Source organism: Alligator mississippiensis, chromosome 3, assembly GCF_030867095.1.
Source record: "Alligator mississippiensis isolate rAllMis1 chromosome 3, rAllMis1, whole genome shotgun sequence".
NCBI classification, from domain to species: Eukaryota; Metazoa; Chordata; order Crocodylia; family Alligatoridae; genus Alligator; species Alligator mississippiensis.
In genome coordinates, this window is record NC_081826.1 from 292496941 (window position 1) to 292510468 (window position 13528).

The 13528-nt window shown below is 41.7% G+C and overlaps 1 protein-coding gene across 1 annotated transcript in view; it reads right to left on the reverse strand.

The window, feature by feature from the left end:
* SETBP1 (SET binding protein 1) overlaps positions 1-13528 on the reverse strand; it is a 337678-nt gene that overhangs the window by 11918 nt on the left and 312232 nt on the right. Inside the window, exon 5 of the mRNA XM_019495945.2 lies at positions 1652-1822. Within this exon, the coding sequence (XP_019351490.2) occupies positions 1652-1822 (171 nt within the window). The remainder of the gene's footprint in view (positions 1-1651; positions 1823-13528) is intronic.

Consider the following 13528-nt stretch of genomic DNA (forward strand, 5'->3'; position numbering starts at 1 on the left):
TGCAAAAATGGCCTGTGAAGGTTCCCATGTACATAGATGTGGCGCTGTCCCGTCTCGCTGACAGAGACAACTTCAAATGGCTTCAAGCCTGCCAGGAAGTCATAGAGGATTACCATGACACAGGAAACAGCTTCTGAGGCATAGAGGGGGAAATCTTTACTTAAGTTAGGTATTTGCAATGCTGGTTTAAAACAGCTGAATTACTCTGCATGGGGCTAAAAGAGGAGATGAGCACAGGTAGATCCAAGTTTATTTTGGCACCTGACTCTTATCCCCTTTCACTTTATCCTGGATAATTTTGCCTGTCTGCAGCAGTAAAATCATTCTTAACGACTGTCATTACAGATCTCTTTGGAGCTGCCAGAGGCCATTTATAAAAAAGTTGTACAGGGAAGACTGTTTGCTCAACAGCTGGCCTTAGTTTGTTGACTTGGTTTGAATCAAGAAGTTTTCAAAGAGCTTCCCATTAATTACAGGAAACCCACAGCACTGTCCTGTTTTCCCATTAACACAGTTTCTTTTAGTTTTCACTAAATTATCGCAACATCTGGGCTACAGATAAACCAACAATTTAATTAGACTTCTGAAAATGGAAAGAGTGAACTATGCAGTGCAGTATGCACTTTCATCTTGCGACTGATCATAAAATATCTGTGCGCTTTCATTCTCCACTGCATGAAAACATATCTCCCCTTAGTTTATATACAGGAAATTATTAAAGGGCTAAACGGTGATACCTGTATATTTGATATTATATTTATCTCGATAGAAACCACTTTAAATGTGAAACGTTGGTTTTCATTATTTCTTCAAGATGCTCATTTAGACACTTTCCACAGCTTACTAATTAAACTGGTTATTTATGAAATAACCAACCTTAAGGCCTGCTCTGTGAATGGGAAACTGAGGCAGAGCAAGGCTTTGAAACTTCTGATCAGCGGGAGATCTCAGCATAAGACAGTGCCCGGCAGATTCCCTATTACAGAGCCTGGGGTTTGCCTGTGTCTCACCACATTGAAGACACAGTGCAACATCCATCTCCTGTGATCCTTCCCTGAGAACCATGCCAACGGTTAAATTGATGTAGAATGAAACCATTGCAAGAAATGATCTAATTTACAACAGAATCACAGCACATGGCTGGATTAGAAAAGTCCATTGAGCAGACAGCCATGAACCTACTTATTCCCATCTATTTTTAAACTCCTGTCTCTTGCATTAAATGCTTTCCCCTACATTATCACACTGAAGTCACTCAAGGATACAAAAAGATTACTCAATTGCTTCTTAGACATTTATTGTGTATTCAGTATGTGCATACTAGAGGGATAGGACTATCCCAAGAAAAGAGCTATATAGTTAGAAAAGAGCAATAGAATTGAAAATGAAACCCAAAAGTCTTGAGTTGTAGTCCCCTGCTGGACTAGAAATGTTGATGGTACTTATTTCATTATTACTGTGATATTATCAATGTTTGAATAATAAGGACTTGAAGTGCTGAGACAGGATAGCAATTAGAAAACTGATCATTATGCTGGACGTGCATCTTTGCGATCGGTTGGTGAGAGCAGCGCATGCACAAATTGTTCAGTTAATTGGACCCCCTAGCGAACGGATAGAGAAACAGAAGGGCAGACAAAGATATAGTTACCTGCTTCGGATGTTGCTGATGATGAAGGTAGGAGAGATAATACTGGAGTTGGTGGCATTGCAACACTTTCAACAGCTGCTGGTTTCCTTCTGGTCATCATGTTACAGGCAGAACTTTCCATTTTGCTATGAAGTGAAGCCTGGTCTGCTTTCAAGTGGGGACTTGCAATTCCTGGGATAAAGACAAAAATAAATGGCTGAATATATATGAATCTTAAAGTAATATGTGCCGGGTATCTATTGCTGTCTCCATGTACTGACAGTGTACAGGCTTGTAATATGGTTTTGATATTAGTAAGGATCACAATTTTAATATCTTTTTTAAAAACAATTTTGCCTTAAGATATATACTCCCTGTTCTCTATAAAAAGCAAAAGGCAACATCATAATCCCACAGAGCCTTTTTTTTGCACAAACCAAACAAATATATATAAAGACAGACAGGTCCAACTCTCTGTTCAGTATTTTTTCCCATTTTCTTGCATTCACGACATTCACTGATAAACTTTCTGTTATGATCCCTTGAGCCCTTGGGTGTTTTACCTAGTAAGGACTGAATAAAATGGAAGAACCACCTCAGAATTTGATTCTCTGACGTTAAACATATTGGCTTTGACTGTCCTTTTAAGAACCATCCTCCTAGAAAAAATTACCCTTGCAAGTGAACAGTGGGCTGGGAGGTCATAACAAAGATAATGGCCCTTTCAACATCCAAGGTTGTGCTAACAGCCTGAAAGAATGAACAACAAAAGCATAAGCATAAAACAAATCAGAACAATAACAATGCGCCAAAGATATGAGGTCTTCTGGACAGAAAGGTGTATATCACAGAAGTGGTTGGTAGCACCACCTATGATTAAGGTTAACACCATTTAGTATAAGACCCTGTCTTCAGTTGCTTACAAGTATGCCAAACTTTAATTGGGAATTTGGGTAGCTGTCTCAGTCTGGTTTGATTTTATTTTTTAAATTGATCAGATTGGCTCAGACATCTCTAATGATGGGATCAGTGAAAAAAAAGTAGAATGTTTTCCCCATGTTAAAAAAACAATCTGATGACCTCTTTTGAGGAAAGTCTTTGTGGCTGTGGAATAGGCAGTCAAAATTAGCAGCGGGTATTTCAGCAATATGACTTTTGCCATCTCTGTAAATGTTTGCTCAAAGGGAAACCTTTGAAAAAACCACACAGGGGGATGAGATGCTTGCGGAGCATAGACTGGGACTGGTAGACTAACTAAGCTACACAAAAGGGACTAGGGTCAGGGAAACATGTAACTGGGATGGGCAGGTCGAAAAGAATGAGGCCTAAAGAGGGCATCACGAGGCAGAAGAGTCTACATTACCAACTGGATTCTCCTTCTGAAGCTGAAACAGAACCAAGGCATGGGCCCACAGATACTTCATCATTCAATAAATGAAGGTGGAGGTTTACAACATGTCGTGTAGTCCACAGTAACTATTTGTATGCATGATCTTATCCCATGGTATATGTTATCCCATGGGTTAAGATATCATGTATTATTTTCTCTTGCTAAGGCGTAAGAGCATGCATATGGACAGCTATCATGGAATAACTGATCCATTGTAACCCTTCCTTCATTTATCTTATAGCAACTTATTTGCATATTCACCCATGTCTCAAAATCCTTAGTTTTGTCACCTTTCTGCTCCCTGCAAATATCTGTAAAACCAAATAGCAATGTCTCTCCTCTTCCCAACTTTTTTTCTAGTCCACACTGTGGATAACAACCTACCGTTGCTATCAGTTTCTCTGCTGGGTCATGCAGCAGAGCTCTGTGCAGTGCGTCAAAAAGTTTCAGCCCTGGGAGTCAATATAAAGCTTCTCTATCAAAATCAGAATTGTAGCCAGTTTTGGATTTGAACTGCATTGCTGAACAAAAAGAAAGATTTCTACACCTCCCTGCCTTTCTGCCATTGGACACCACCAGGGAAGGAATCCTGTGTGATCTGCAGGTCAAACAGCAACTCACAAAAACACTTGCCTGGACCCAGAGATTTCCACCTTCAGCTTCCTCTGTGCAAAAATGAAGTTTATTTTCCACCTATGGGGACTTTTTACCACCTTTAAATTTCCCTGAGCCCGAGGAAAGGCACGTACACCCGAAAGCTTGCCGGAAAAGATAATTTGTTTGCAATTTCTTAGTTGGTCTCATAAAAGGTATCATCTCTGAACCAAGAGTTCGAGAGTGTTGCATTTCTTTTGATCAAAATCAAAAGTGAGGAAGTGAAAATGAAAGTTGCTTATGGAACCTTAATTTGGCTACCTTATATGTGTATGTATTATAATAGAGTATTAGATCACATATCAGATCCCCCTTTTATTTTTTTGGATATTCATTGCTCCGGATATGAATCAGGGGTTGGGAGCAAAGGATGCGGTTGCCTATAGGACCCCTGCCTCACGTCTCAGAGAGGTCAGATAAACTGCAGTGAATGAGGCTGGAGACTGCAGGAAGAGAAAAGAGGGTTTCATGATTAAGGCAGCTGAACGCCTCCCTGGAGAGCTGTATTCTACCCCTGCCTCTGCTGAACAGCTCCTTACATGATTCTGCAAGGACCTTATACCAAACTTTTTACAGGCAGTCACCAATTGTGCGCTCCTCATTATCTAGGTGCCTGACTTGGTGTCTGGTTGCAAAAGCTCTGAGCATTCACCGTTGCAATTGAAGTCATGGAGAGCTGTGCTTTGAATATAGACAATGCTATATAATGCTAAGCACTCGGAAACAAAATCAGATTCTAAGCGTCTCAAATTGGATACTTGGGACCCTAATCGCTCTGTGCCTCAGTTCCCCCATTCATAAAATGGGGATAATAATATTCCCTTCATGTCACGGAGGTGCAGTGAAAGTCAAATTATTAATATCTGCAAAGCACTCAGACACAATAGGGATGAACATCAGAGGGAAACCTCCGAGGAAATTAATAATTTGGTATTCAGAGCAACATTTGAAAACATGCAGTAAATAAGATGTAGAGACACACGTTGAATAATGAGAAGAAAATAAGATATTAAAAAGCTGCTCCTTAAAGTAAGCAGCATGTAATGAATGAAGCAACACTGCTCCGGGAAACAAATAGCCCGTGATTTTGTATTTAAAGTCTGCATCACAATGCAAAGGCACAGAGGAGGCCAATTAAGATTGCACAGGCAACCTCAATTCTGGCATTTGCTAAATTTGACTTTGCAACCTTAAGAAATGTAGTGTGCGTGCATGTAAAAAGCGCACGTGTGTGTGTGTATAAATATACGCATATCGACACATATACGCATGTACACATATGGCACATAATAATGCTAACAGCCTCATAAATTCAACATCTGGGTATAATTAAACTGAAGGGTCTATATAAAGAGCTGTATGAAAACATGCAGCTGTAACCTGTTGACCTTTATTGATAAAAAAAAAAGCCTCTGTGAAACTCTGCTTCAGCATATCAAGGGACAGTCATTCATTTTTCAAAGGTAATCCCTCACAAACCACTTATCCTCTCAAATCTCTACCTGCACACAGTGTTTGCATTAGGGACCTTGATTTATGGATTCCCACTCCTTGGATGGAGAGGCCTACTTCCTGTTGCCGTGGTTACTTGGATTTTGGTTCAAGGTTAAACTACTCCCAAATCAAAATCAGTGGCAGGCACAGCATCTAACAGCCAGGTTATTGACTATCCTAGGATGCTTAAAGGTCAAAGACCAAAGTGCTGCTTACTGCCTTCAGGGTGAGTCAATATTTCCAATATTTTTATTCTGTTTCTTCTGAAGAAGGGGTTGCTGCTCAATTACCACCTATCTGGGTTTAGCAAGGTTATACAAATCATTGAGGAAAATCCTCCTCGCAAAAGGAAGAGTTACAAATGTAATGAATTACTTCAGAGACTATGCTGTCCAATTGCCATTCATCACTGGCACACAACAGGATCGCTAGTATTTTTTTTTTAAGCTATCACGTAAGGTGCTCCTTCAGTTGTCTAATTCACCCTGGTGCAAATCAAGTCTGAGCCTGGAAGTGGAAATAACCTTTGGACTTGGGCGTCTATTGGGAAGCAAATGGAAATCATCAAATTTCATCCACAGATCTCAAATTGCTTCATAGACATTACCAACTCTGTGTTACGAAAAGGGAAACCTTAAGGAAGGTAAGGGAGGCCCAGTGATTTGCTGGGATGGCTCAGAGAGTCAATGGCCGGGCCTTGAGTAGAACCCAAGTCTTCAATCTCCCAGGTTGGTGGACTAGGCTAGCCCGAATGTCACTCCCACCTTCAGCTCTTCCCAGTTGTATGTTGTGTCCAGAAGATCTCACATACAAGGGGCCCCTACAAGTCTACCTTGAAATCTAGTGGCAAATACCCACTTGACTTCAAACTTTGCCAATGAGAACTCATAACATCACCCCTACGTGGGAGCCTACCATATTTTATACTTTGCTTCTGCTTGCATCCTACCTTCTTGGCTTCAAACTTTGCCAATGAGAACTCATAACGTCACCCCTATGTGGGATCCTACCGTATTTTATACTTTGCTTCTGTTTGCATCCAAGAACAAAGTCAGAACACCTTAAAAACTCTGGGCCTGATTATGACTTTATTTATCCCACTGGGTCTCTGTTGAACTTAATGGGTCTACTCCTACGGACCAGTGTAAAGTGAGATCAGATTGGCCTCTTGTGTCTTGAGAGGCTTGCTAACATCATAGATCATAATAAGTGTCCATACAAAGAAGCAAAACAAGGCAAAGCAGAGGGGGAACAGATCAATACCTGCCCAACGGCAAAAGGCAGGACAAATCCAGATGAGAAACACTGCTGGGTTTTTGATCTAAGGGTTTTTGCTATAAACAGTAAAAGGCTGACTCTTCTCTGTTTTACACACAACTAAATTAGTAATAGCACTACTGAAGATAAAGTAGGCAGATTGATGTAAAACCTGAGTGAGTGAGAGGACAAGTAAGCTTCCTCTAACATTTTGATACAAATATGGCCTTCATGGGTGCGTCCAGACAAGCACAGATGTGCAGTATGCAGCACCGCAGACCGATCTTCAGTGCCACACATGACACACACAGGAAATGTAGGCATTCCCCACATGGTTACTTTGCAGCATGGGGTTTTTTTTTGACTCTGGGAGATCAAAAAAACCCATGCCTAGAAAAAGCGGGATGACGCATATGGCAACAGTGCATACTGTCCAAAACCAGAGCCTGGCTGGCAAGAGCCACACTCCAGGTGCTGGCCAAGCTCCCAGCTGCAGGATCGCCACAGCTGCAGCTCCTGGAGGCCCAAGGGCCCCAGGTAAGGCTGCTAGGCCAGCACAGTTGCTGGCCCCAGCCTTCCCTACCCCACCCAGGGTCCCCTGCCGTGTGCCAGAGCACGCGTGGCACAGGCATTCCTTGCCTGGGCACAAGTAGCAGCAGCACAAGATGTGCCGTTACTACATGCCCATGGGGTAACACACGTTCCCACTTGTGGGGACACACCCCAATCATTCATTGGCAAGACTGTAGGCATGCTACTTGTAGTACTTAATGTACTAACTTCACATCAGTACTTACTGTTGTACATCAACATTTATATTACATTGACACCATCTGACAGCAATCAAGCTGGGTCCCATTGTGTTAGGTGCTGCCGGGTTGGCTATGTTCAATGACAGTCTTTATCTTCCTGTTGGATGGTGATTGCACAGCTTGTTCTTTCTACCTGTTTTCTCAAACTATGATGAGCTCCTTGGGGCAGTGTCCTTTGCTGCTGTTGCAATCTCCTAGTACCATCTCCTAGTACAATGAAACCCTGGCAGGAGACTTGCAGTCCTACCTTGGTACGAGTTATAAAGTCAAACCAGTGGCTTTGCCCAGTGGAGGGCTGGTAGAGCAGGTTTTGGGGAAGCTGGTTTTCTCCCGAGGGATCGCTGCATTAGATTTCACACAACCCAGCGAGCTAAGAATCCATTTCTGTATTTTATCTGTTTATGCATCGCACAACTTGTCCAGGAAGACAGTCGAGACAGTTTTCTTTTCTCTTTCTCAATTTAGTTATACAATAAATTTGCATGGTAATACACATCTAAATATTAACTGGGCCAAATTATTTGCATTTTGATTACTGTTTCCTTTTGAATATAGAACCAAAAGAAAATCTAATATCTGATAAATCTTAAACAAAAACGCTGATTGGTCAAAAGTTTGGCATGGCGTCATATGCAGAAGAGAGAACTGAATTACTGTGTGATAAATGCAGTTCAGGAAAGTAATTATTCTTCTTAAAGTAATGTTATTACCTATCCAACTTGTGGAATTCATTTCCATGGCTTCTACTTGACATACGTTATCATTTTAAAATAATTCCACTTTCAATGTACAACTCTGTCACATGGGTTTAGGTCCTTTTTTCCTGCTTATTCCATTACTATGTAAATGCCTTCAGACTACTACATGTTCTGCAAGGGACAAAGGCTACGTGCTCTACCCTATAAGCTGTTCTCCCCTGAATAACCCTGAGTGCCCATAGGGGAAATAACCCCCTCCAAAACCCTGCCTCTAGCTGCCAGCCAGAAAGGTGGAATTTGAATCCAGCAAGACTGTACTTTATTTCACCTGAGCAATTTTCTTCCAGCTTTTTTTTGTCCTTTAACAGGATAGTGCTAAACTCTGGAGAGAGAGAAAGCCATCATTAGATAGATCTTCCGATCTTTATCTGCAGTAGTACAGTCAGAAGAGCTAATGCCACGATGATAGCTTTGAAATCTCTTAGGAATTGGATAAAGAGAAGTGATAGTGATGAACTCCCAGCTAATAAACACAGAGTGCTTATTTCTGCAGAATGATCAATTTCTGGATGTCCTGAGGCTTGTCTGATACAGCTGATTTGCTCATTCTCCCTCACCTCACTAATAAAGCTGAAGTCCAACATCAGATCAGAGAAGAGCCAGATTTTCTAAAGGGACAGGAGGAGGGTTGGCATCCTGGCACACAAATGCTGCAAGACATACTAATCTCTACTGCCTCTTTCTATAACCACCAAGCTGTCTTAAACAGCTGCCTTCCCCGGCTGAAATCATACACTTTATCCGCTTTGGGTTAGTACAGTAATACAGACAATTAATTTGTTATCTTGTTAGTGGAAATTTAATGCAATGATCTAAAAGAACTCTTACGTATTGTGATAAACTTTAGTGCCTCCAGGGCTCTTCTCTTCCATAGGACTCATTTCACATCCCATCCATTATGTAAATGAGATGTGGAAATAGTTTAGTTCCTCTAATGTATCTGTACACTGATGGATTGCACAAAGTCAGCCCTACTGAAACTAATGAGGTTAAATGCGTCTTGCCATTCCTTTCTACTTGGGTGAGTCTCTGTTCCTGATTTCCAGAAGAGCAATGCCAGATTTTTTTCTCTTAATGCCACTGTTAATATAGTCAGGTTGTCCTGCCAGGCAACACAGTTGCCCTGTTAAGGCCCTGTAGTCTGCTATGGTTCAGGATATGAGCCCTGTCAAGCAACTGCTATTGTTATGCAGGGATGTAGGGTTGGGCTGCTAAGGCCAAAGGTCATCCTCCAGCGTAGAGGATGGGATGGCCATATGGGACTGCAGGCTGCACTCAACACCACCCTTTAATGTCAGCGAAAGTATAAGTCCATTACAGCTACCACACAAACAAAGGGCAAGGCGCCTATACACATGCAAAGAGGTTGCTCCGACACATTGCAATTAAAATGTGTCAGAGCAGACTCGAGTAATCGAATCTGCTGAAGCGTGCTAATTACCATGCTCCAATAGACTCTAGCATCATGTGTATTAGCGTCCCCGTGCTGAAAAATGGTGGCGGGGGCACCTTAAGCTAAAGCTGGCTCAATGAGCTTTAGTTAAAGTGTCCCCACCACCATTTTTCAGTGTGGGGACGCTGATACACATGACACTCCAGGCAATTTAATTAGAGCCACTCTAATTAAAGCGCCCCCCCACCCCTCTGCCTCCTGGAGCACGTCTATAAATATCCATTGTGACCAATTTTAAAATGTGGGAGTGATTCTATTACGTCTCTAGAAGCATAAGTGCCACCAGCATAGGAAAAGGGAGATGTCCATGTGTCTCTGGAGAGTAATCTTATTCCTATAATAGGGGCAGTCTGAGGGTAACAGAAGTGCTCCCATACTGCAATTGAGTAACTTGGAGGTGGTCGCCAGCTACACTTTGGTCATCTGCTAAGTAGAAAAGAATTTGGGCCACCATATTGAAATAAAAGCAACTTAGTTGTTAAAATTCACCTTGTACCAACAAAACATGAACAAAACTAATCATTTTGGTCACCACAAGGTATGAACCCAGAGTTAAAGTATGAATTTCTAAAGAGCCAAGTTTTCAAGCTGGGAGCCACAGCAGACTCATATCCTCTGTAGATCAAGTATTTGAAGCAACAGAGTACAATGGAATCTGGCTTTTGATGCTCGGCTGTGTTAACCTTCCTGTGTACCTTCAGATGAAAGCTTACAGGACTGGGAGAAACAAGGATAGGTCTGGCACTCATCATTTCATGCAGTTGACTTCCCTTCCCCTGTTTCAGTACGCTATATTCATGGAAGCAGGCGGCTACCTCTTGAATTTGAGTTACGAGACGGAAGATTACAGGATGTGGGTGATAAGTGATGCAAGGGGACAGAGGTAATATTCTGCTTTATTTTATTCTCTTCTATTCTTTTCAGGTTCAGTAATACCATTACTATGGTGGGCAGCTAAGTGCTTCCTTTCCCATAGCAAAAAAAAGTCTGCCAACAAAATGTATATTCTCTCAAATTTGATAAGACAGTGGGAAAAAAAGTCCTGAACTAGTTCATCCAGGATCAGAGTCATGCATGAATGTGGATTTCAGCTAGAAACTTTGCCAATGGGGCAAAAAGAAAAAAAAAAAACCACCCCAAACTTCAAACTAACTCTGGTATTATTGAGGAGAGGTCAATAGACAGAGTTATGACAAGAGAAACTGGAGGAGAAGGCTGTTTCAGAGCCTCAGACAATCCAAAGATTTTTGGTTTTGTGAAGGGAGCAAATAATTGGCTTAAAGAAGCTTGTCACAGATTCAGAGATAGGAGTCAAAGGGGTTTTCGACCAGCACTTGAAGCCTTCAGCATAGCACAAGCTTATTATGCACTGTAGTTAGCTGCTGACAGAATTAAGATAGGTGGATAATATTGAGACTAGGTGAGTCAAGGGATATGCAGAGCTGGTGTCATGCTTATAAAAATAGTTCTGGAAGCTGAAATCCCTGAGAATCAAATGTAGGGAAGAAAAAAGACTCGCTGGAGAAGTAACAAGCTCAGTGGTAGAAGATGATAAATTCTTTGGAAGAAATGAAAAAGAAATATTTGGAGACAGCTTTGACCTTGGAACGGATGATTATCCTTTAAGAGACTTAATATGGTGACAGGAAGGTCGAGAAAAAGGTGTCTCACTTCTTGCAGCAAGAAAATACCTGTGGAAAAGCAGTCTCATTAAAATGGACACTAAGAATGAGACCATGCAGGTAGAGCCAGTGAGAACAAAGGGCAGACCTCTCATCCAGAAAGCTTCTGAGGAAAGGCAGGATGGAGGCGAGACCTTAGTTTCCTTATAATGAGGAAGGATCAGCTTGGAAGTTTGGGTTATTTCATCTTGCTTTTAGATAGAGGTTTTTGGTCTTTGGTTTGGCAGAGGAAGCGGGGACATGGAAGTCAAGGTTGAATTGTGAGGGGCCCAAACCGGAGCACAGAAAGCTTTGGCAGGGGGAAGCTGGTAGTGAAAGAGGTGGGATGAATTTGCTTTGGCCTAAAAGAAAAATGAGGTACTAAACCTCATTTGGGCTTCAGGCAGTGTTCGGGATTGGGTTTTTTCTTTTTTTCCAGATACTTGCAGCATGGAAGGAGACAAGAGAGAAAGGCATAGGGGAAGACATATAAAGGCTCTGAAGGCCTGAAAAGAGAGTAACGTTAATTGGCAACTGCAGCAGGGAACAGCGAGATGTGCCATCCCCTCGCACTCCAATTAAGTTGTAAACCTTGGGATTCAGCCAATGGAAGTAAGTAAACAAGTGCATATGCTGCATTGATTTATCCCCTGGGCTTTCATTTTTAATATTTATTGTTCATCTTATACCAGCTTGTTGAAGCCCCATTATGCTACATCCCATACGAACACCTACAGTCTCTGTCCCAAACAGCTTAAAATCTAAATAATCAAGATAGATTTTGGGAATGAGAGGCAACATGAGTCACCTAGGATCACAAAGCAGGCCTGAGAACAGACCCGGCATCTATAAAGACCCGAGTCAGGGCTCTGTCTACTGGTTTACGCTACCTTTTTCTTCTTCTACTTCACTTTTAATAAGCTATTCCCCAAATCACAGCTCTACTCTGAGTAGCTCTCCAATAAATACAGTGCTTAAAAAAAAATCTCTGCAGTTGAAGGAACTCCCATTATACAGGGCAATCTAGTAGAATGCAACCAAGGAGCTTTTATTTTTAGAAAGGCTCACGTTGGCTTTGTTTTAATATCTGAGTCCATTCAGCCCAGCTTAATGCTGATTTATCACTATAATGAATACTTGCCTTATCAGCAGCACAGGCGAAAAATAATACACATGGAGAGTGTCTCTCTCTTCATATTCTAGATAGCTAGATATGATTTTTTTTTAAAACCTTCTCTTTGAAAACCAGAATAATTGACTGCAATATGAAAATTAAAGTACATGCAGAGTTAAGATCAGCAGTCTTACTGTAGATTAAACTTAACGACAAAGTAGTTCCAAATCCAGCTAGCACTACAATATGCAATATTCAGATGGTTGCTCTCTTCTACCTGTACTCTGGGAATAACTAAAAGCTCAGACAACACAATGGAATAGGGTGTATTTATTTTATTTTACGCTGATCACCATGAATGCATCACGGAAAAAAAGGAACTAAACGCAAGGAGTTGTATTGTACTTCAGATTGATAATCTTCTTTTATTGTACCTTTGTTGCAAACCTCAATGTGAAGCCATTGCACCTGATGAACCCTTGATCAAAAATATTGCAGGGAATACTATATTGAGGGTGGTTTTCATTAAAACTTCTATACACTGCTGGAGATGAAAGAACAGAAGTGTAAAAGGAACGGGGAAAGAGAGAACGATACTCAGGGCAGAGAAGACTTCAGTGGATCAGAGACAGAAGAAAGGATGAAGGACAAGAGAGTTGGGTAAAAGGATATATATCATACAGAAAGGATCATAATGAGGAGATAGATGGGAACAAGAGGTACATGCGGGATTGGGAAGAGGGGAAATCAACTACTGCACATGAAGGTGAAAAGGCAGATTGACAGGATGCATGGGAAAGGGTAACAGGACACCTGAACCAATTGTCATCCTTAAGAGCATTCGTAGGATGCTATCAACCTAGAGAGTCCTTCACATCTTGGGCTGAGCTTCTCTAGAGTACAAGGGCTGCTCCAAGCCAAAACCCTGGCCTGGTCCCACCTCTGCCTTTCATATTGATTGAAGATCAAGACTTAGACTGGACATTAGGAAGAACTTCTTCACAGTTAGAGTGGCCAAGGTCTGGAACGGGCTCCCAAGGGAGCCTCCCCTACCCTGGGGGTCTTCAAGAGGAGGTTGGATATGCATCTAGCTGAGGTCATCTAGACCCAGCACTCTTTCCTGCCTATGCAGGGGGTTGGACTCGATGATCTATTGAGGTCCCTTCCGACCCTAACATCTATGAATCTATAAGACGTGTTGGGTTGTTTGGAGGCACTGCATGCAATAGACTGCCCAGTTGTAGGCGGTTGTGACATATGGGGGTTTTATTGCACTACACCATTGGAGCAAGGAAAGGAAATTAA